The sequence below is a fragment of the Pagrus major genome, chromosome 18 (genome assembly GCF_040436345.1).
Source record: "Pagrus major chromosome 18, Pma_NU_1.0".
In the NCBI taxonomy this organism is placed as follows: Eukaryota; Metazoa; Chordata; class Actinopteri; order Spariformes; family Sparidae; genus Pagrus; species Pagrus major.
Window position 1 is genome coordinate 12,530,684 of NC_133232.1, and position 24,652 is coordinate 12,555,335.

A 24,652-nucleotide genomic window follows, 5' to 3' on the forward strand; every position below is an offset into this window, starting at 1 on the left:
CATAGCACACAGTCGAAATACACAGTAGAAATACAGAGCAGACAATAGAAATACACAGCACAAATACACATCACAGTAGAAATACACATCACAATAGAGATACACAGCAGAAATACACAGTAGAAATAAACATCGCACAGTAGAAATACACATCACAGTAGAAATACACATCACAATAGAGATACACAGTAGAAATACACAGTAGAAATAAACATCACACAGTCGAAATACACAGTAGAAATGCACAGTAGAAATAAACATCACACAGTCGAAATACACAGTAGAAATTCACAGCACACAGTCGAAATAGACAGTAGAAATACAGAGCAGACAATAGAAATACACAGTAGAAATACACAGCACACAGTACAAATACACTAGAAATACATAGCACACAGTCGAAATACACCGTAGAAATACTAAGCATACAATAGAAATACACAGTAGAAATACTAAGCATACCATAGAAATACACTGTAGAAATAGACAGTACATAGTAGACATATACTGTAGACATACACAGCACATAGTAGGAATACAGATCAGAAACAAACATCACATAGTCAAAATACACAGTAGAAATACACAGCACACAGTCAAAATACACAGTAGAAATACAGAGCAGACAATAGGATTTCACAGTAGAAATAGACATCACAGTAGAAATACAAATCACAATAGAAAAACACAATAGACATAGCGGACAGTACAAATACAATCGCAATACATATCAAAGTCGAAATACACAGGAGAAATGCAGAGCAGACAATTGAAATACATAGAAATACATATCACAGTGGAAATACACATCAACATAGACATACACAGTAGAAATACACAGTAGAAATAAACATCGCACAATAGAAATAAACATCGCACAGTAGAAATACACATCACAATAGAGATACACAGTTGAAATAAACATCACACAGTCAAAATACACAGTAGAAATACACAGCACAGAGTCGAAATATACAGCAGAAATACAGAGAAGACAATAGAAATACACAGTAGAAATACACATCACCGTAGAAATACGCATCACAATAGAGATACACAGTGGAAATACACAGTAGAAATAAACATCACACAGTCAAAATACACAGTAGAAATACACAGCAGAAATACAGAGAAGACAATAGAAATACACAGTAGTAATACAGAGCAGACAATAGAAATACACAGTAGAAATACACATCACAATAGAAATACACAGTAGAAATACACAGCACACAGTATAAATACACTAGAAATACATAGCACAGTCGAAATACACAGTAGAAATACTAAGCATACAATAGAAATACACTGTAGAAATACACATCACAGTAGTAATACACATCACAATAGAAATACACAGCACACAGTATAAATACACTAGAAATACATAGCACACAGTCGAAATACACAGTAGAAATACAGAGCAGACAATAGAAATACACAGTAAAAATACACATCACAGTAGAAATACACATCACAATAGAGATACACAGTAGAAATACACAGTAGAAATAAACATCGCACAGTAGAAATACACTTCACAGTAGAAATACACATCACAATAGAGATACACAGTAGAAATACACAGTAGAAATAAACATCACACAGTCGAAATACACAGTAGAAATACACAGTAGAAATAAACATCACACAGTCGAAATACACAGTAGAAATTCACAGCACACAGTCGAAATAGACAGTAGAAATACACAGTAGAAATACACAGCACACAGTACAAATACACTAGAAATACATAGCACACAATCGAAATACACAGTAGAAATAAACATCACACAGTCGAAATACACAGTAGAAATTCACAGCACACAGTCGAAATAGACAGTAGAAATACAGAGCAGACAATAGAAATACACAGTAGAAATACACAGCACACAGTACAAATACACTAGAAATACATAGCACACAGTCGAAATACACCGTAGAAATACTAAGCATACAATAGAAATACACAGTAGAAATACTAAGCATACAATAGAAATACACTGTAGAAATACACATCACAGTAGAAATACACATCACAATAGAAATACACAGTAGAAATACAAAGCACACAGTACAAATACACTAGAAATACATAGCACACAGTCGAAATACACAATACAAATACAGAGCAGACAATAGAAATACACAGTAGAAATACACATCACAGTAGAAATACACATCACAATAGAGGTACACAGTAGAAATTCACAGTAGAAATAAACATCGCAGAGTAGAAAACACATCACAATAGAAATACACAGTAGAAATACACAGCACACAGTACAAATACACTAGAAATACATAGCACAGTCGAAATACACAGTAGAAATACTAAGCATACAATAGAAATACACTGTAGATATACACATCACAGTAGAAATACACATCACAATAGAAATACACAGTAGAAATACACAGCACACAGTAGAAATACAGTAGAAATACATAGCACACAGTCGAAATACACAGTACAAATACAGAGCAGACAATAGAAATACACAGTAGAAATACTAAGCATACAATAGAAACACGCTGTAGAAATACACATCACAGTAGAAATACACATCACAATAGAAATACACAGTAGAAATACAAAGCACACAGTACAAATACACTAGAAATACATAGCACACAGTCGAAATACACAGTACAAATACAGAGCAGACAATAGAAATACACAGTACACATCACAGTAGAAATACACATCACAATAGAGATACACAGTAGAAATACACAGTAGAAATAAACATCACACAGTCGAAATACACAGTAGAAATACACAGTAGAAATAAACATCACACAGTCGAAATACACAGTAGAAATTCACAGTAGAAATAAACATCGCAGAGTAGAAAACACATCACAATAGAAATACACAGTAGAAATACACAGCACACAGTACAAATACACTAGAAATACATAGCACAGTCGAAATACACAGTAGAAATACTAAGCATACAATAGAAATACACTGTAGATATACACATCACAGTAGAAATACACATCACAATAGAAATACACAGTAGAAATACACAGCACACAGTAGAAATACAGTAGAAATACATAGCACACAGTCGAAATACACAGTACAAATACAGAGCAGACAATAGAAATACACAGTAGAAATACTAAGCATACAATAGAAACACGCTGTAGAAATACACATCACAGTAGAAATACACATCACAATAGAAATACACAGTAGAAATACAAAGCACACAGTACAAATACACTAGAAATACATAGCACACAGTCGAAATACACAGTACAAATACAGAGCAGACAATAGAAATACACAGTACACATCACAGTAGAAATACACATCACAATAGAGATACACAGTAGAAATACACAGTAGAAATAAACATCACACAGTCGAAATACACAGTAGAAATACACAGTAGAAATAAACATCACACAGTCGAAATACACAGTAGAAATTCACAGTAGAAATAAACATCGCAGAGTAGAAAACACATCACAATAGAAATACACAGTAGAAATACACAGCACACAGTACAAATACACTAGAAATACATAGCACAGTCGAAATACACAGTAGAAATACTAAGCATACAATAGAAATACACTGTAGATATACACATCACAGTAGAAATACACATCACAATAGAAATACACAGTAGAAATACACAGCACACAGTAGAAATACAGTAGAAATACATAGCACACAGTCGAAATACACAGTACAAATACAGAGCAGACAATAGAAATACACAGTAGAAATACTAAGCATACAATAGAAACACGCTGTAGAAATACACATCACAGTAGAAATACACATCACAATAGAAATACACAGTAGAAATACAAAGCACACAGTACAAATACACTAGAAATACATAGCACACAGTCGAAATACACAGTACAAATACAGAGCAGACAATAGAAATACACAGTACACATCACAGTAGAAATACACATCACAATAGAGATACACAGTAGAAATACACAGTAGAAATAAACATCACACAGTCGAAATACACAGTAGAAATACACAGTAGAAATAAACATCACACAGTCGAAATACACAGTAGAAATTCACAGCACACAGTCGAAATAAACAGTAGAAATACAGAGCAGACAATAGAAATACACAGTAGAAATACACAGCACACAGTACAAATACACTAGAAATACATAGCACACAGTCGAAATACACCGTAGAAATACTAAGCATACAATAGAAATACACAGTAGAAATTGTAAGCATACAATAGAAACACACTGTAGAAATACACATCACAGTAGAAATACACATCACAATAGAGATACACAGTAGAAATTCACAGTAGAAATAAACATTGCACAGTATAAATACACTAGAAATACATAGCACACAGTCGAAATACACAGTAGAAATACAGAGCAGACAATAGAAATACACAGTACAAATACACATCACAGTAGAAATACACATCACAATAGAAATACACAGTAGAAATACACAGCACACAGTATAAATACACTAGAAATACATAGCACACAGTCGAAATACACCGTGGAAATAATAAGCATACAATAGAAATACACTGTAGAAATACACATCACAGTAGAAATTCACATCACAATAGAGATACACAGTAGAAATTCACAGTAGAAATAAACATCGCACAGTAGGAAACACATCACAATAGAAATACACAGTAGAAATACACAGCACACAGTACAAATACACTAGAAATACATAGCACAGTTGAAATACACAGTACAAATACTAAGCATACAATAGAAATACACTGTAGAAATACACATCACAATAGAAATACACAGTAGAAATACACAACACACAGTAGAAATACACTAGAAATACATAGCACACAGTCGAAATACACAGTACAAATACAGAGCAGACAATAGAAATACACAGTACAAATACACATCACAGTAGAAATACACATCACAATAGAGATACACAGTAGAAATACACAGTAGAAATAAACATCGCACAGTAGAAATACACATCACAGTAGAAATACACATCACAATAGAGATACACAGTAGAAATACACAGTAGAAATAAACATCACACAGTCGAAATACACAGTAGAAATTCACAGCACAATAGAAATACACAGTAGAAATACACAGCACACAGTATAAATACACCAGAAATACATAGCACACAGTCGAAATACACATCACAATAGAGATACACAGTAGAAATAAACATCGCACAGTAGAAATACACATCACAGTAGAAATACACATCACAATAGAGATACACAGTAGAAATACACAGTAGAAATAAACATCACACAGTCAAAATACACAGTAGAAATACACAGTAGAAATAAACATCACACAGTCGAAATACACAGTAGAAATTCACAGCACACAGTCGAAATAAACAGTAGAAATACAGAGCAGACAATAGAAATACACAGTAGAAATACACAGCACACAGTACAAATACACTAGAAATACATAGCACACAGTCGAAATACACCGTAGAAATACTAAGCATACAATAGAAATACACAGTAGAAATTGTAAGCATACAATAGAAACACACTGTAGAAATACACATCACAGTAGAAATACACATCACAATAGAGATACACAGTAGAAATTCACAGTAGAAATAAACATCGCACAGTAGAAAACACATCACAATAGAAATACACAGTAGAAATACACAGCACACTACAAATACACTAGAAATACATAGCACAGTCGAAATACACAGTAGAAATACTAAGCATACAATAGAAATACACTGTAGAAATACACATCACAGTAGAAATACACATCACAATAGAAATACACAGTAGAAATACACAGCACACAGTATAAATACACTAGAAATACATAGCACACAGTCGAAACACACAGTAGAAATACAGAGCAGACAATAGAAATACACAGTACAAATACACATCACAGTAGAAATACACATCACAATAGAGATACACAGTGGAAATACACATTAGAAATAAACATTGCACAGTAGAAATACACATCACAGTAGAAATACACATCACAATAGAGAGACACAGTAGAAATACACAGTAGAAATAAACATCACACAGTAGAAATACACAGTAGAAATAAACATCACACAGTCGAAATACACAGTAGAAATACACAGCACAGAGTCGAAATGTCACAGTAGAAATACACATCACAATAGAAATACACAGTAGAAATACAGAGAAGACAATAGAAATACACAGTAGAAATACACATCACAGTATAAATACACATCACAATAGAAATACACAGTAGAAATTCAGAGCAGACAATAGAAATACACAGTAGAAATACACATCAAAGTAGAAATACACATCACAATAGAAATACACAGTAGAAATACACAGCACACAGTAGAAATACACCAGAAATACATAGCACACAGTCGAAATACACATCACAATAGAGATACACAGTAGAAATAAACATCGCACAGTAGAAATACACATCACAATAGAGATACACAGTAGAAATACACAGTAGAAATAAACATCACACAGTCGAAATACACAGTAGAAATACACAGTAGAAATAAACATCACACAGTCGAAATACACAGTAGAAATTCACAGCACACAGTCGAAATAAACAGTAGAAATACAGAGCAGACAATAGAAATACACAGTAGAATTACACAGCACACAGTACAAATACACTAGAAATACATAGCACACAGTCGAAATACACCGTAGAAATACTAAGCATACAATAGAAATACACAGTAGAAATAGTAAGCATACAATAGAAACACACTGTAGAAATACACATCACAGTAGAAATACACATCACAATAGAGATACACAGTAGAAATTCACAGTAGAAATAAACATCGCACAGTAGAAAACACATCACAATAGAAATACACAGTAGAAATACACAGCACACTACAAATACACTAGAAATACATAGCACAGTCGAAATACACAGTAGAAATACTAAGCATACAATAGAAATACACTGTAGAAATACACATCACAGTAGAAATACACATCACAATAGAAATACACAGTAGAAATACACAGCACACAGTATAAATACACTAGAAATACATAGCACACAGTCGAAATACACAGTAGAAATACAGAGCAGACAATAGAAATACACAGTACAAATACACATCACAGTAGAAATACACATCACAATAGAGATACACAGTAGAAATACACAGTAGAAATAAACATCGCACAGTAGAAATACACATCACAGTAGAAATACACATCACAATAGAGATACACAGTAGAAATACACAGTAGAAATAAACATCACACAGTAGAAATACACAGTAGAAATAAACATCACACAGTCGAAATACACAGTAGAAATACACAGCACAGAGTCGAAATGTCACAGTAGAAATACACATCACAATAGAAATACACAGTAGAAATACAGAGAAGACAATAGAAATACACAGTAGCAATACACATCACATTACAAATACACAGTAGAAATACTGCACAGTGCAAAAAGAAGCTTCTATCCCTCTGAAACGCTCAAAATTGACAGTGAGCTTTCACCATAAATGAATTAAAGAGCAAGGGAAACCATGTTTGCCATGATATTTATCCAAATTCAAATATTCCTGGCAAGGCAGCTTCCTTGTAAAAACCTTTTTTCAATGAAGTACCTCATACTGCACAGTGCAAAAAGTGAATTAAAGACCAATGGAAACCATGTTTGCAACAATATTAATCTAACTTCAGCCATCCACAACAAAATAGAACACAACAGAACAGAAGAAGTATCCATATTTTATAGTTCATTTCTAGCAGAAGACCAGAAGGTCCTGCAGCATGTGACCTGGTGCTCTCTACAAATGCACCTGTTACACTTGGTGCAGGTGGTAGAAGACCTCTATTTTAGCCTTGTGCACAACCAGCATTCAGCTCTCCTTCTGGTCGAGCTGGTGGCAGCAGTGGCAATGGCGGTGTCGGTGGTTTCTGCTAGGGCAGCAACAGTGGTCTGTAACTTCACCACCATGGCAGCAGCATGTCGGTCATCGAATCGGAGGCTGGCGCTTATCATTTGAAATCGTTTGTGGGACATGGTGGCCCTGACGACTGGTCTCCCACTCTGGTCATCCCACAGACTGCGGGTAGAGTCCCCTTTGGACCGGTACACACCTGCCAGGATGAGAAGTCCCAAGTACGCTCGAATCTTATGGGCATCCACATCACTCCATCCTGACACTGCACGCCTCCGTGTAAGGTTTGTCATTTGCAAAATCAGCTGGATCATGTCAGGAGTGAAAAAAGGGTCAAAAGAGGATGACACATCATGGATTCTTGATATGGCATATCTCGTGGGCCCTGGCATCATGCCGGTTGATGCCTGAATGTAGCGCAGTGTCTCGGCATGAGATGGAGACTAGACTTGCCTGTTATTCGCTGTCCACTCACTGTAAGGATCGGCAGGATCCCCAGTGTCCTCTCCACTTTCAGAGGACGGGTCAGAGGCACTCACAGAAGTGGGCTCCAGTGAGCATTCTGTGTCAGACTCCCCCTCGAGATTGTGTCTTCTTCAGATGAGTCCTGCAGCTCGCTGTCGAAATACACAGTAGAAATGCAGAGCACACAATAGTAATACAAAGTAGAAATACACATCACACAGTAGAAATACATAGCACACAATAGAAATACAAAGTAGAAATACATAGCATACAATAGAAATACAAAGTAGAAATACAAATCACTCTGTAGAAATACACATCACACAGTCGAAATACACAAGACACAGTAGAAATACACAGTAGAAATACACATCATACAGTAGAAAGAGAGAGTAGAAATGCAAAGCACACAATAGAAATATAAAGTAGAAATACACAGAACACAGTAAATACACATTGCACAGGAATAATACACAGCACACAGTAGAAATACTATAGAAATACACAGCACTCAGAAGAAATACACAGCAGAAATACACAGTAGAAATATACAGCACTGAGTATTAATACACCGCAGAAATACACATCACACATTAGAAATAGACAGTAGAAACACACAGCACACATTAGAAATACACAGTAGTAACACACAGCACACAGTAGAAATACACAGTAGAAATACACAGGACACAGTAGAAATACACAGCACACAGTCGAAATACACAGTAGAAATACAGAGCACACAATAGAAATACACATCACACAGTAGAAATACACTGTAGACATACAGAGCACACAGTAGAAATACACATCACACAGTAGAAATACACTGTAGAAATACAGAGCACACAGTTGAAATACACAGTAGAAATACAGAGCACACAATAGAAATACACATCACACAGTAGAAATACACTGTAGAAATACAGAGCACACAGTAGAAATACACATCACACAGTCGAAATACACAGTAGAAATACACATCACACAGTTGAAATAAACAGTAGAAATACAGAGCACACAATAGAAATACACAGTAGAAATACACAACACAGTAAAAATACACAGCACACAGTAGAAATACATAGGACACAGTAGACATACACATCAGAGAGTAGAAATACACAGGACACAGTAGAAATACACATCAGAGAGTAGAATTACACAGTACATAGAAATACACAGTAGCAATTCACAGCACAGAGTCGAAATACACAGAAGAAATACAGAGCACACAACAGATAGACACAGTAGAAATACACATCACTGTAGAGATACAGAGCACACAGTAGAAATACACTGTAGAAATACAGAGCACACAGTAGAAATACACATCACACAGCAGAAATACACTGTAGAAATACAGAGCACACATCACACAGTAGGAATACACATCACAAAGTCGAAATACACAGAAGAAATACACATCACACAGAAATACACAGTAGAAATACAGAGCACATAATAGAAATACACATCACACAGTAGAAATACACAGTCGAAATGAACATCACACAGTAGAAATACACAGCAGAAATACATCTCACACAGTAGAAATACACATCACACAGTAGAAATACACAGCAGAAATACATCTCACACAGTAGAAATACACATCACACAGTAGAAATACACAGTTGAAATGCACAGCACACAGTAAAAATACACAGTAAAAATACACAGCAGAAATACACAGCACACAGTAGAAATACACAGTCGAAGAAAACATCACAGTAGAAATGTACAGTAGAAATACACAGCACATAGTAGAAATACATAGCAGAAATACACGTCACACAGTAGAAATACACATCACACAGTTGGAATACACAGTCGAAATACACATCACACGGTAGAATACACAGTTGAAAAACACATCACACAGTCAAAATACACAGCACACATATACATACACAGTACACAGTATAAATACACAAGAAACAGTATAAATAAACTGTACAAAGTATAAATACACACTTTAAATTCACATTGCACAGTATAAATACAGAGCACACAGTATAAATACACAGTACGCAGTATGAATACACATTACAAGGTATACACACACAGTACACAGTATACATACACAGTACACAGTATGAATACCCAGTACACAGTACAGAGTATAAATATACATCACACAGCAGAAATACACAGTAGAAATACACTTCACACAGTAGAAATACACTGTAGAAATACACAGTACATAGTAGAAATACACTGTAGAAATACACATCACACAGTAGAAATACACTGTAGAAATACAGAGCACACAGTAGTAATACACTATAGAAATACACATCACACAGTAGAAATACACTAGAAATACAGAGCATACAGTAGAAGTACACAGTAGAAATACACTGTAGAAATACACGTCACACAGTAGAAATACACTGTAGAAATACATGTCACACAGTGGAAATACACAGTAGAAATACACAGCACACAGTAGAAATAGACAACAGAAACAGGATTTGCTTAATTTCTGGACGTATCCTACCTGCACTCCAAGACAAAATAATGAAACGCAATCTGAGGGCATCTTTAAAAGGCTTGTTTTGGGGTGCAAGTGTGGCTCACGCCCATGCCAATTTGAACACGCCGAATCTCGGAAGCTAAGAAGTGTTGGTCCTGGTGAGAGTTTGGATGGGAGATCGCTTGGGAATGCCAGGTGCTAAGCTTTTTGACTTTGCTCTACAGACACCAGAGGGCGCTGCAGCTTCTTCAGTGGAGACAGGGTTGAAAAAAAACAGCAGCCTGTTTCTTGTTTTCCGGTTATGCAGGCTGTCTGTTTAGGTGGAGAAATGTAAATGACTAGTCCTTCACTTCCTATTTCCACTTTATGCTGTTTTATACTACTACTTCATTCCATTTCAGAGGGAAATATGGTACATTTCCCTCCTCTAAACATGTAATTATTTGATCAAATTGAATACATCAATGGAAATGCTGCTGAGACAATAATGTGTCAGTGCTTACCAATCCACTGATAGCTGTTTTTCATACAGCGAAAGCCTTAGAAATGTAAAAACAGGTGACAGCAGAGCTTGTTATGAAGGCTCATTTTTCATCCTGGTAACAGGATTTGCCTTATTTCTGGACGTATCCTACCTGCACTACCGGCCTTTTTTGGGGTGTAAGTGTGGCTTACGGCCATACCACTCTGAACACGCCCCCTTTGGTGAAGTAGTAAGTGTGTGTATTGGTGAGAAGAAAAAAAATCAAAAAAATCATGGACGGACTAAAAATCAAAAACAATATAATCATGGCGAGGGAATTGGGCATAGACAAAATGGTGGTCTCTTTTATTAATTTGCCCACTTATATTGAGGACATGGCAATACTGGAGAAATTAAGAGACTGGGGAGTCAAGCCTGGTTCCGGAATCAGGAGACGGATGTGGCCAGGGACGGAGATCACGGACGGAACTTTGCATTCGGCCTGGACATATTGTTAGACACATGTTTTAAATGTGGAAAACAGGGCCATTATGCCCTGGAGTGCACGGAGCAGCAGACGGGAGGAGGAGGCTGGAGTAAGGAGAGGTCTAAAGACAAGTGAGAGTACCGGGGGTGAGAATGACTGGGTTAGAGTGGACGGTGTCTGATGTTACGGGCAGTGAGGGAGGTACCATGGAGAAGGTGGGAGAAGTGAGGAAAAGACCCATGACAAGACGGCAAGTGAAAAGAACTCATGGAGACACTCTTTTCAATTTTGCTTATCATGCTCCATATTTCCTCCTTCGATGGGAATGGGCTCCGAGACAGAGACAGAAGACAGCAAACCTTGCTGGTGTGTGAGGCTGACATCATTTGCCTACAAGAGACTCACTGGGATGATGAGTGTGTGAGAGAGACTGAGAGAGAATGGATGGGTGAGATGTATGTTAACAATGGGGGAACTAAATCAAGAGGGGTGGCAATTTTGGTGAAGAGGGGAGTGATTGAGGATGTAAGAAAGAGTGTGGATGATGAGTGATTGGGATAACATTTGAACACATGGAGGAAAAGTTTTAACTAATGAATGTATATGCACCGAATGAGGAAAGAGAGAGAAGGTGGGAGTGGGAGGAATGTGTGGTGACAACTGTATGATTGTGGGTGATTTTAATGTGTGGTGGGAAGGTTGGATGCTTCATCAATTGTGTGTTTCAGGAGTGATTCATCCAGAGGTGTGCTGAGACAGGTGATGAAAGAGAAGAGACTGATTGATATGTGGAGAGATAGAAATCCAGAGGGGAGGGTTTTTTCTAGACAGACAAGAGGTGGGGGGTGTTAAAACAGAGTATAAAAAACAGGATAGATTTAGTTTTGGGAGCATAGCAGACAGGATAGGTAGGGCAGAATATAAAGCCACAGCGCCCAGCGATCACATGGTGTTGGAGTTTAGGTTAAATCAACAAATTGAAAGGAGGGGAGTGGTGTGTGGTGTTTGAATGGTGGTTTAGCAAAGGATGAAAGGTATAAAAAGAAAGTGAGAGAATGTATAAACAGGAGAATGAATGAGAGTATGAAAATAAAACACAACTACGTCAGTTCAGGGTCCAATATAAAAATATATATTTGCAAAATAATAGCCCATTAAATGATTGATCAATGAATGATTTCTTTCACCTGGTTAATGTGATTTCTGCTCCCGAACTTCACTGCACAGCTTATCAATATCAGGGCTGTAAGACGTCACTTTGATCTTCACACAGGATTGCAAGCTGTCATCTGTGAGGCGGGAGCTATGTTTGCTATTTATGTAGTTCATGCTGGGTAAAACCTGCTCACATAAGTATGTGGATCCAAAGATTGACAGGACTCCAAATGCATATTTTTTCATGTTCATATAAGTGTCAGGAATGGCATTCCATGTTTCGAACACAAGTTTGTCTGGTTTGGGGAGGTTTTCAATATCATTCCATTTGTTCTTCTGAGCAAGAGTGGCCTTCTGATGAGCAACATCCTCAAGATCAGCTGTCAAGCTTCTTAACTTAGACACCCTTACGTCTTTGTCAGCTATGACGGCCAGTTCGATCTCAAGATCGGGTTGACTTACAACTGTAAATGCAGTCATATTCAACGGGGATGGATCGGTGTTCAGGGGGGTGACGGGAAAGGATAATGTGTTTTTTTCCTGTCTGAAATCTCAGAATCTTTTTCCAAACGCAGTTTGCATTGCGATGATTGCATGCTGCAAATGGTCATAATTTATCTCATTGTGTGCTTCTTTGAACTTGAAAGAGGAAAAGTGAGACAGCGTACCTAGCATATTGCTTATTTGGAATACCAATCCTAATCGGTAATTGTAATAGAGCTAATTTTCATATTCCCCTTTTGGAATTACATCAGTATGAAAGATCACTTATGTGATCCAATAGTCATTTGCAGATTGTGTTCTTGGAATTAGGTATCATGCAAAATATCACCCATTAGGATTTTTTTACTCATTACTTTAATTATGAATTAATGCTCATTGCATATTGCATATTATATTGCATATTGCATATTGGATTGTTGGACTTACAGATAGTGTAAAATATAACTCGATTGGAATGAGACTGTTACTTGCAGAAAACATATTACATCAGAATCAGAATCAGAATCAGAATACTTTATTAATCCCGGGGGGAAATTGTTTTTGTTCTGGATGCTCCGTGCAAAGTAGAAATAGAAATATAGCATGAATGGAAACAAGAGATAAAGATAAAGATATAAATAAAATAGTAAAGTAGACAATAAAATAAAATATAATAAAATAAAATAATAAAGTAGACAATCTCAAGTGTTCAATGACCACTCCAAGTATTTACATATATACAGTGCAAAATATATATATGGTATGGGAAATATACATAGATAGATACTGTCTCCTCCATTGACTCTCTCACCCATGTTAAATCCTCTGTCAGCCCTGGTGCTGGTGCTGGTGGTGATGGTGGTGATTGTTTTATCAAGTCACTTATTCCTGTTAGGATTCCTGTTAGGATCACTGAAAGGCAGTGTGCACTACCATCTTCCACTCAAAGTCCACACAGAAACAACCTCATCACAGTTAAAACCACTTCTTTAACCCCTGCTTTTAAATCAGCTAATTTCTGCTTACTCAATGTAAGGTCCCTTGCAAATAAGTCTTTTATCTGCCAGGATTTTATCATGTCAAACAATATTGACTTTTTTATCATCACAGAGTCCTGGATTAATCCTGATGAATGTGCCCCTCTCATTGAGTCTTCCCCCCCAGATTATTTATTTTTCCACCAGCTGAGAATGACAGGCCGAGGGGGGGGCCTTGCTGTAATTCACAGAAATGATTTTAACTGTTGTCAAGTCCCGCTTGGCTGCTTCTCTACTTTTGAGAGTCTTACCTTTATTTTAAAGAATAAATTGCCTATTTTATGTGTTTTAATTTACCGACCCCCTAAGCTCATTTCTGGTTTTATTAAGGAATTTTCAGACCTTTTATCAGTCATCATGTTACAATATGACAGAGTTCTCATTCTTGGTGATTTTAATATCCATGTCTGTTGCCCTTCTTCCTCCTCGTTTACCTCTGATTTTATGAAACTTTTAGATTCTTTTAGTTTGACCCAATATGTGAAGCAGCCCAGCCATGACAAAGGGCACACACTTGACCTTGTGCTCGCCCATGGTTTCTGTGTGGATGAAGTGAACTTGGTTGATTTTGCCGTCTCCGATCACAAGGCAGTGCTTTTCCAGGTTCCGCTCCTCTCTCCTGACCCCAAACCCCCCACACTGATTCACTCCCGCCCCCTAAATTCACTGTCTGTTCCTCGTTTCAGCCAAGCTTTTATGTCCTCAAGCACGGTTCTTAATACAGGTGAACAACATGGCCTCACCGTAGATGAACTTGTCAGTGGTTTTAACAGCTCTTGCACAAACATCTTAAACTCTATAGCTCCAGTCAGACTTAAAAAGCTGAAACCTCATTCTCTGCCATGGCTAAAGGAAGAACTAAAGATTTTAAAGAGACGATGCAGGATGGCAGAGAGAAAATGGAAAAAGGATCAACTCAGTGTCTCCCTTGCTTCTCTAAAAGAGCTTATGTTGCATTATCAGTGTTCAATCAGAGAAGCAAGAAACAACTATTTTTCTGAGTTGATTTCCAAACAGGGTCATAATCCCAGAATTATTTTTAAAACTATTAATTCTGTGGTTGGTCCCCCTCCCAGCCAGCCAGTTGAATCCTCCCCAGACAAAAGTGAAGAATTTCTTAATCACTTTTTAAACAAAATAGTGGAGATCCGGCAGCATTTTAACAATGATTCCAGAGACTTGGTAGTTGACTCCTGCCCACTTTCAACGTTAACCCACTTCAGTGAAATCTCTCTGTCTACCCTGGAACGTACTATTGCACTTTCAAAATCATCCACCTGCCTTTCAGACTGCATTCCCACTTGGTTTTTAAAAGCTGTATTTCAGACGGTTGGTCCAGACATCTTGGCCATTATTAACAGCTCATTGTCTACTGGTACTTTCCCCTCCTATTTTAAACATGCCACTGTTTACCCTCTTTTAAAGAAACCCTCTCTAGATCCCTCTATTTTAAGTAATTTTAGACCAATTTCAAAGCTGCCTTATTTATCCAAGATTTTAGAAAAAATTGTCTCTACTCAACTGATTTCTTTTATGAACAACAATCATATCTTTGAAAAATTTCAATCTGGTTTCCGCTCCCTTCACAGCACCGAGACTGCACTGGTCAAGGTTGCCAATGACTTACTGCTTGCAGCAGACACAGGCCTGTATTCAATATTAATTCTCCTTGACCTGAGCTCAGCTTTTGATACAGTGGACCATAATGTCCTAATCAGCCGTCTGAGGAATTATGTTGGTATCAGTGATGTGGCTCTGGATTGGTTCATCTCCTATTTGTCCAACAGGTCTTTCTCTGTAATGTGTGGAGAAGCCTCCTCTTCTTGTGCTCCTCTCTTCTGTGGGGTCCCTCAGGGGTCTATTTTGGGTCCCCTCCTTTTCACTGTTTACATGTTACCCCTGGGGCAAATCATGCGTAGACATAATATTGATTTTCATTGCTATGCAGATGATACGCAGTTGTATGTCCCACTACAGCCTGGCAAAACTGATGTGTCTTGTATATTGTCCTGCCTTGCTGAGATAAAAAATTGGATGTCGGCAAATTTTCTGCAGTTGAATGACTCCAAATCAGACATTGTTATAATAAGCCCCTCTGGCCCCAACACTAGTAGCATTACCAATCTCTCCTCTAGTCTGGGTGCCTTATCTAACAATGTTCGAAAAGAGGCCCGCAATCTCGGTGTCATCTTTGACTCAGAGTTATCTTTTGACACTCAGGTGACTAAAGTGGTGCAGTCCTGCTTTGCCCAACTGAGACAGCTAACGAAGATCAGGTCATTCTTGTCCTCTGCAGACTTAGAAAAGGTTATCCATGCTTTTATCTCCTCCAGACTGGACTACTGCAACGCACTTTATTCTGGTATCAGCAGGCGAAACATCCAACGACTGCAGCTGATACAAAATGCTGCTGCTAGGTTTTTAACACGTACTAAGAGATGTGACCACATTACACCAATCCTTGCTGCCCTTCACTGGTTACCTGTGAGTTTTAGAATTGATTTTAAGATTTTACTGCTTGTTTTTAAAGCCTTGAATGGTCAAGGTCCTGCCTATATTTATGATCTGCTGACTCCTTATGAGCCTGATCGCCGCCTGAGATCCTCCAGCAGGGCCCTCCTAATGGTTCCAAAATCTCGACTTGTCACTAAAGGTGACCGGGCCTTTGCTGTTCGGGCCCCTCGGCTATGGAACTCCCTGCCTGGAGATCTCAGGCAGGCAAACTCAGTATCCTCTTTTAAATCTCTTCTTAAAACTCACTTTTATACTATGGCCTTTTCTTAATTGATGGTAATTGCTGTAACTATTTAAATTGTTTTAAATATTATATCTCTGTTTGGATTTTAACTAATTATTTTATCTGTTTTATTGTAAAGCACTTTGTAACTTGTTTTTGAAAAGTGCTATATAAATAAAGTTATTATTATTATTATTATTATACACGTATACATATATAAATATATATAGCCATTTGAGTCCGATCATCAGAGGGAGGAGTTGTAAAGTTTAATGGCCACAGGTAGGAATGACAAGTAATTAGTGGGCTGTGCTACGCAAAGCCCACTATGGACACCCATAAGGAATGAATGGGACGAGGAAAAAAAACTCGAAAAATCTGCAACGTTTTTCAAACATCTCCCACTCTGGCCTACATTCACCTAGAAACACCATTCAAACTTTAAAATGTAGGCACAGGTCTTGTCTATTTAAGTCGTATTTGAACTTTTTTCCTACGATGTTTCGTTTTTGAACGGTGACCCTTGAAAGATGGTGAGTGATTTTTGGAAAAATTCAAGATTTATAATGGGTGTGTATTGCGGAATGTTCGTGCAGAGCCAACTGCCAGAGTGGGAGAGACTAAAAAAAACTCTCAGAAATTCTCTCTTTCTCTGACGACCCCAGCCACAAATTACACAGTAGAAATGTGATTTTTTCATAGAGCTGTAGCCACACTTGTCTTCTTTCTCCCAATGTGTCTAGTTTATCAGTAGGATTTACGGTTTTTGATTTATCTGCCCCTAACCGACAAGAGTAGCTCTCAACTGCTCCATTTACTCCAATGTTAATCGGGAGGAGGATTTTCCAGGATTTTCCAAACTGCACCTGTTTTGAACTCGCTCCTATTACCACATTTTAGAAGCTAGGACCACAAAAAATTATGGCTGTGTTCTTTAAGGCCTTTCTGGCTTGATGGTGAAGAAATTTTGCCCATATCATGTTTGGTTTTGAAGATATAGCAGTAGTTTGAAGTCCTGCTTCTGAGCCAAAAGTCACTCTCAAATCAGCTGTCACAGGCCGTTGCTAGGGGGTTCCGACAACCATCACCGTAGCAACCGAGATCAACTGAGCCACCAGAGACACACAATTCATATTCACCCTGTCTAATCTTTGGCGCTTAACTCGTCCCGCACCGTTGAGCGCACACAAACAAAAAATATATCAGCACGTGCGGCTCGATCTGACTCGGTATGCTATTATTTATATCTCCAGAATATTAATTTTTCGCGTCGTGAGACGCGAAAAACTTTTCCATAAGCAATGAATGGGACGAGGTCAAAAACCTTGCAAATCTGCCACTTTTTCAAACATCTCCTGCTCTGGCCTACGTTCACCTACAAACACCATTCAAACTTTAAAATGTAGGCACGGGTCTTGTGTACTTAAGTTGTATTTGAACTTTTTTCCTACGATGTTTTGTTTTTGAACCCTGACCCTTTAATGATGGTGAGTGATTTTGGAAAAATTCAGGATTTTCAATGATTGTGTTTGGCAGAATGTTGGTGCAGCAGGCTCTCAACTCCTCCATTCACTTCAATGTAAATCACACGCACGCAGACAGACAGACAGACAGACAGACAGGCAGGCAGGCAGGCAGGCAGGCAGGCAGACAGACAGACAGACAGACAGACAGACAGACAGGCAGGCAGGCAGGCAGGCAGACAGGCAGGCAGACAGACAGACACACACGCAGAGACACACACATGCACACAAACACACACATACACACAGAGAGACAGAGAGACAGACACAGAGACACACACACACAGAGACAGACAGACAGAGACAGACACACAGACAGACGACAGACACACACACACAGAGACAGACAGACGACAGACACACACAGAGACAAACAGACGGACAGACGACAGACACACACATGCACACAAACACACACATACACACAGACAGACAGACAGACAGACAGACAACAGACAGACGACAGACACACACAGACACACATGCACACACACACACAGTATCTCAACATTTCAACTATACTTAATGATTATCTTTTCATTCATTCAAGCCAGGAACTCACACAGAGACAGACAGACGACAGACACACACAGAGACAGACAGACAGACAGACGACAGACACACACATGCACACAAACACACACATACACACAGACAGACAGACAGACAGACACAGAGACACATACACAGAGACAGACACACAGACAGACGATAGACACACACACACAAACACAGACAGACAGACAGACAGACAGACAGACACACACACACAAGCAATGAATGGGACGAGGTCAAAAACCTTGCAAATCTGCCACTTTTTTCAAACATCTCCTGCTCTGGCCTACGTTCACCTACAAACACCGTTCAAACTTTAAAATGTAGGCACGGGTCTTGTGTACTTAAGTTGTATTTGAACTTTTTTCCTACGATGTTTTGTTTTTGAACCCTGACCCTTTAATGATGGTGAGTGATTTTGGAAAAATTCAGGATTTTCAATGATTGTGTATGGCAGAATGTTGATGCAGCAGGCTGCAAGAGCCAAATGACAGAGTGGTAGAGACTCAAAAAAACTCTCAGAAATTCTCTCTCTCTCTTTCTGTGACGACCCCAGCCACAAATTACACAGTAGAAATGTGATTTTTCACAGAGTAGTAGCCACTCTTGTCTTCTTTCTCCCAATGTGTCTCCTTTATCAGTAGGATTTACGTTTTTTGATTTATTTGCCTCGAACCGACAAGAGCAGCTCTCAACTGCTCCATTCACTCCAATGTAAATCACACACACGCAGGTAGGCAGGCAGGCAGGCAGGCAGGCAGGCAAACAGTCAGGCAGGCAGGCAGGCAGGCAGGCAGGCAGGCAGACAAACAGACAGACAGACAGGCAGGCAGACGACACAAACACACACAGAGACAGACACACACAGACAGACAGACAGGCAGGCAGGCGACACACACACAGACATGCAGCGCAGCACAGCCCACTCTCGCGATTTCCCAACGGGGAATTGTCTAGTAGTTAAACTATATTCTTGGAATTTCTGATTAAGTCTTTGGAATTGCTTATCCAATTTTCATATTGTTTACCCTTACCTTCAAAAATATCAACACAGGACTTTTCACACATATCCGTGTTGCACAGTCCACAGCAGCCCTAAGAACTACTGCGGTGATACTGCAGTTCGTTTTCCAATTATCTTTTTATTGTCTTATATATAGAACAAACATAACACAAGTTACACACATAAAAAGCAAATCATTAAACATAAATGAAAAGTAGGAATAAGTTAAAAAAAATAATATAGAAAATTATAGCATTTGTGGTCAACATATTACACATACAGTAATTGAAATAAGTACACAGTATAGAAGTTGTCAGAGGTCCATAAGAGGTTTCCAAGTCTTCAGAAAAATATCCTCTTTATTTTTCAAGGAGTAAGTATGCTGTTCCAATCGTAATGTCTCGTTGAGAATTCTTATAAACAAATCAAAGGTTGGAGGTTGTTGTTTGTTCCAGTACAGCAGAATACATTTCTTTGCTATGTATGATATTATGCTAATCTGTTTGGCTGAAATGGGGTCTAGTGTCTTGTCCAATTCTGTTCCGAAGAGGTACCGTATTGGAGAGATGTCCAGTGGGATTTGGAGGACCTTAACAGTCAGATCACGTACCTCTGACCAGAAGCGTTTTATTTGTCTACACTAGGGCTGGGCGATATGGCCTCAAATCAATATCACGATATATTGAGCAACTCACCTCGATAACGATAGATGAACGATAAGTAAGTATTTGTACAGTCAAACTAACCAAAAGCTTCTTATTGATCATTATAAAGTTTCAGGGCGTTCCTGTAACCATGGTAACTCACGGTGCCAGAGGGGAGGGAGAGACGCTGAATGAAGCTGTTTACACAGATACACTGCAGACAAAGTCCAGACTACAGTTGTTATTTCACACATGTAGCACACAACAGGAGACTCTCCGTGTCAGACGGGTTCTCACGTGCTGACTAAACTCAGCTGATAACGTAGCAGCGCGACGAGTCCTTGCTAGCTAAGCAGCTAAACTTTAGCACCGCTCCATGCTGAGATCCCGCCCTGTGTGGGTCACTACACTGTCATTGGTCAGGCGCGCACACGCTGTTAACGACACCATTGGCTGTAGAGTGTGACAATCTGTCAATAAAAATCAGCCAACAGCTCTCTGATCTGCTTTGATCTCACAAGTCGCCTCTGTGAAGTTTGAATGACCGAAATCCGTCATAGCGACGGAGAACTTTAATCCATGTTCAAAGTATAAAATAACTTAAATTTCCTTCAAACACAAAGTATTAAAAATACAGTCTCTTATAAAGAGATTCGACAGCAGCCGCAGCAGCAGCCGCCTTATCTTTTGACCCCGCGTGCTCCATTTTCTCCGTCTCACGTCTCTTTCCCTTCTTGTAACAGACTGGATGGAGTCACGTGACTACAAGCGCTGTATACTAGTACAGCCGAGCGTCTTGAAGGGACATGAACATACCGGTAGCCTACCGACACACACAGCCAAACAAGACAAAAACGACTTTTCCTTTTTTTTTTTAAACACCGAATATACCGACAGGGGCAAAATGACGTCGGTTATCGTCGTAAATTTCGGTATCGGTAAATTTTCGGTTTATCGCCCAGGCCTAGTCTACACTCCCAGAAAACGTGAATGACAGATCCTATACATATTTTACAACGATGGCATTTAGAGGAAGAATTAGGATATATCTTGTTTAAACGAACTGGGGTAAGGTACATTCTGTACATTAACTTATAATTCTGTTCAATTATTTTATTACAGAACAGTGATGTAAATACATTTTGACATATAGCGTCCCATTGATCTCTACTTAGGTTGCATCCCAGAACTTTTTTGCTATATATTTCTAAGTGGCGTATAGGAAGAACTATGATGGTCTAGCAGAGTATTGTAAATCAAAGAGATTTTCCCTTCAACGAAGTAGCACTATTCAAAATTTCTTCCAGACTTGTTAGCCCCAAACACAACCGTCCAGATCTTTCTAGAGTAGTAACTAGGTGACAAATTTGTAAATATTTATTAAAGTCTTGTTTAGGGATTTTAAACTCCGACCTTAATTAAGGAAATGACTTAAGGCGGCCTTCATTGAATATGTCTTTAAAATTGTGTAAACCATGATCTTTCCATTTTGTAAGCAAGGACTTTCCGATTGAGGATGGCAAGTCCGGGTTAGAGGATAAAAGAGCTAATAAAGAAATTCTAACATCTAGCCAGGCCTTAAAGGAATAGTTCACTCTAGAACGAAATTCAGTCATTATCGACTCACCCTCATGCTGATGAGAAGTCCGGTGTAGTTTCTTATTCCTCAAAGTGCAGCTGGAGACCCGCGGGGGTACCCTCCAACAGCAATAATCTATGTGAAGAGTGTTGATGGCGTCCGAGACCAGGGCCGGTTTTTGCTATGGACAATGTGGGCGACCGCCAAGGGCGCAATCTATGTGAGGGCGCACGAGCGCCCTCAAAAAAAAAAAAAGACAAAACAAAACTTGCCAGTTTTCTAGACTACCTCATTTCCATGTCAAGTTAGTGGAGTGGGCGCTGGGGCGCCCTCATTGTCACGTCAACTTGCTGCTGAGAGTCACACAGGTTGTGTGTGTCAGAAGAGGTAAGGGGGAGGGGGGCGGGGGATCAACTTGTGATAATGATGAGTGATAATTAAAAAGAACTACAAAAAAACTGCAAAAGAACTACAAAAAGACGGAAGGAGGAACCATTGCACAGTTGCTGGCCGGACCATAAAAAACGGCGCACATCATCGCAGGTGCAGATCATCATCAATCAATCACACGCAAACAGTGACAGGGAAGGAGACAGTTCTCTCGTCGCCTGAACCCTGCAGTGAGCCCATGCAGAAGAGAGCTTCTACAAACACCAGAGAGGCAGCCGGTAAGACGAGTGAACAGAGACTCTTGCTACGGAGGTTCAATTGCTGATTGTTTGTGTTAGCGCTAGCTTAGCCACGGGGTTGGTTGCCCAGTAACGCGTGGCTTATTAAACACTTAATGCCCACGTGTGCTGATTGTTTGTTAACGTCCTGAGTCTAATGAAATGTGTTGAGAATGTACCATACATAGAATGTAAAGATTAACTGGTACTTATGTATTGAGCACATCTGAGGGTTTCACTTTGATCTTGAAACTTGGTAAATTATTAAATGAAAATTGATTGGGTTGTGTTAATCACAAAAGCAATTTAAGTATAGCATGATTTGAGCATTTCATACTTGTGTAAAGACTAATTTCACTTTATTTATTAAAATCTGACCATAAAATGTGATTAAGGTTGAAAAGTAATTCATGTTAAAATACAATTGAAATTGAGACAATTTGTTAAAATGCATTAAAAAATAAAAAGACTAACAATAAATATTAAAAAGAAGTGAAATTCATACTTACCTGACAACATGCTAAAACAATTGACAGCTGTGGGTAACTTTATTTGCACTTAATTTGCAATGTAATATAAACAGTTTTGGGTTTCACAATATTTATTTATTTAGGTATTTTTCTGGTCTTTTGTATACTTTCCTATTAGTCATTTGAAATATCATTGGCATTATGTACAGAATTTAAACATGTTTTCTTTTTGTGTGTTCTATGTTTGAAAGGTTTTTCACCTAATGCCTGATGGCTAATGGCACTTGGAAAAAAAAAAGGAAAAAAAAAAAGGAAGAAAAGGAACAGCTGCCTGGTCATTAAGTGAATTCCAGTTAAACCTCTGAGTAGATGACTCCATCCCTTTTTGAAGTGGGGAAATTGCATGGCAAAACTTAAAGAAACTTGACACAAACACAAGAGGGATCTGCCTGCACTAGTGATTTGAAACTTTGAAACTCACAGCAGGATGTAAATACCGGTGTGTATCTATCGCGAGTCTCGTTGATCTTGTCTGGTGCGGCTTCCGTAGTGCAAACGCTGTGAGGGAGACTCGCGTGAACTATATTCCAAACTTGTCAATAACATCTAACTACTGGGACTGATCTCTCTGGATCGGCAAGGTACGGAATGATATCATCGGCATATGATATTCTATTATCTGTTGTCCCAAACTGAATACCGGAAATTTCTTCACTTGTCCTTATGACTTCAGCAAGGGGTTCGATCGCTAAATTAAATAAAAACGGGCATAGGGGACATCCCTGTCGACAGCCTCTGCTTAAGTTAAATTTTTCTGAGACAGCACCATTAACACATATTTGAGCTTGTGGATTACTGTACATTGCTTTGACCCAACTGATACATCTATCGCCAAAATTAAACTTCTCCAAAACCCGAAGTAAGTATGACCACTCGACCCTATCAAACACTTTTTCTGCATCAAGGGATATTATCATAGCTGGTTG

General features: G+C 38.4%; 1 protein-coding gene across 1 annotated transcript in view; it reads right to left on the reverse strand.

The window, feature by feature from the left end:
* LOC141013485 (F-box only protein 38-like) overlaps window positions 1–13,447 on the reverse strand; it is a 156,003-nt gene extending 142,556 nt beyond the window's left edge. The window contains exon 1 of the mRNA XM_073487236.1: window positions 13,379–13,447. Coding sequence (XP_073343337.1) covers window positions 13,379–13,447 — 69 coding nt within the window. The remainder of the gene's footprint in view (window positions 1–13,378) is intronic.
* Window positions 13,448–24,652: the final 11,205 nt, after the last annotated feature.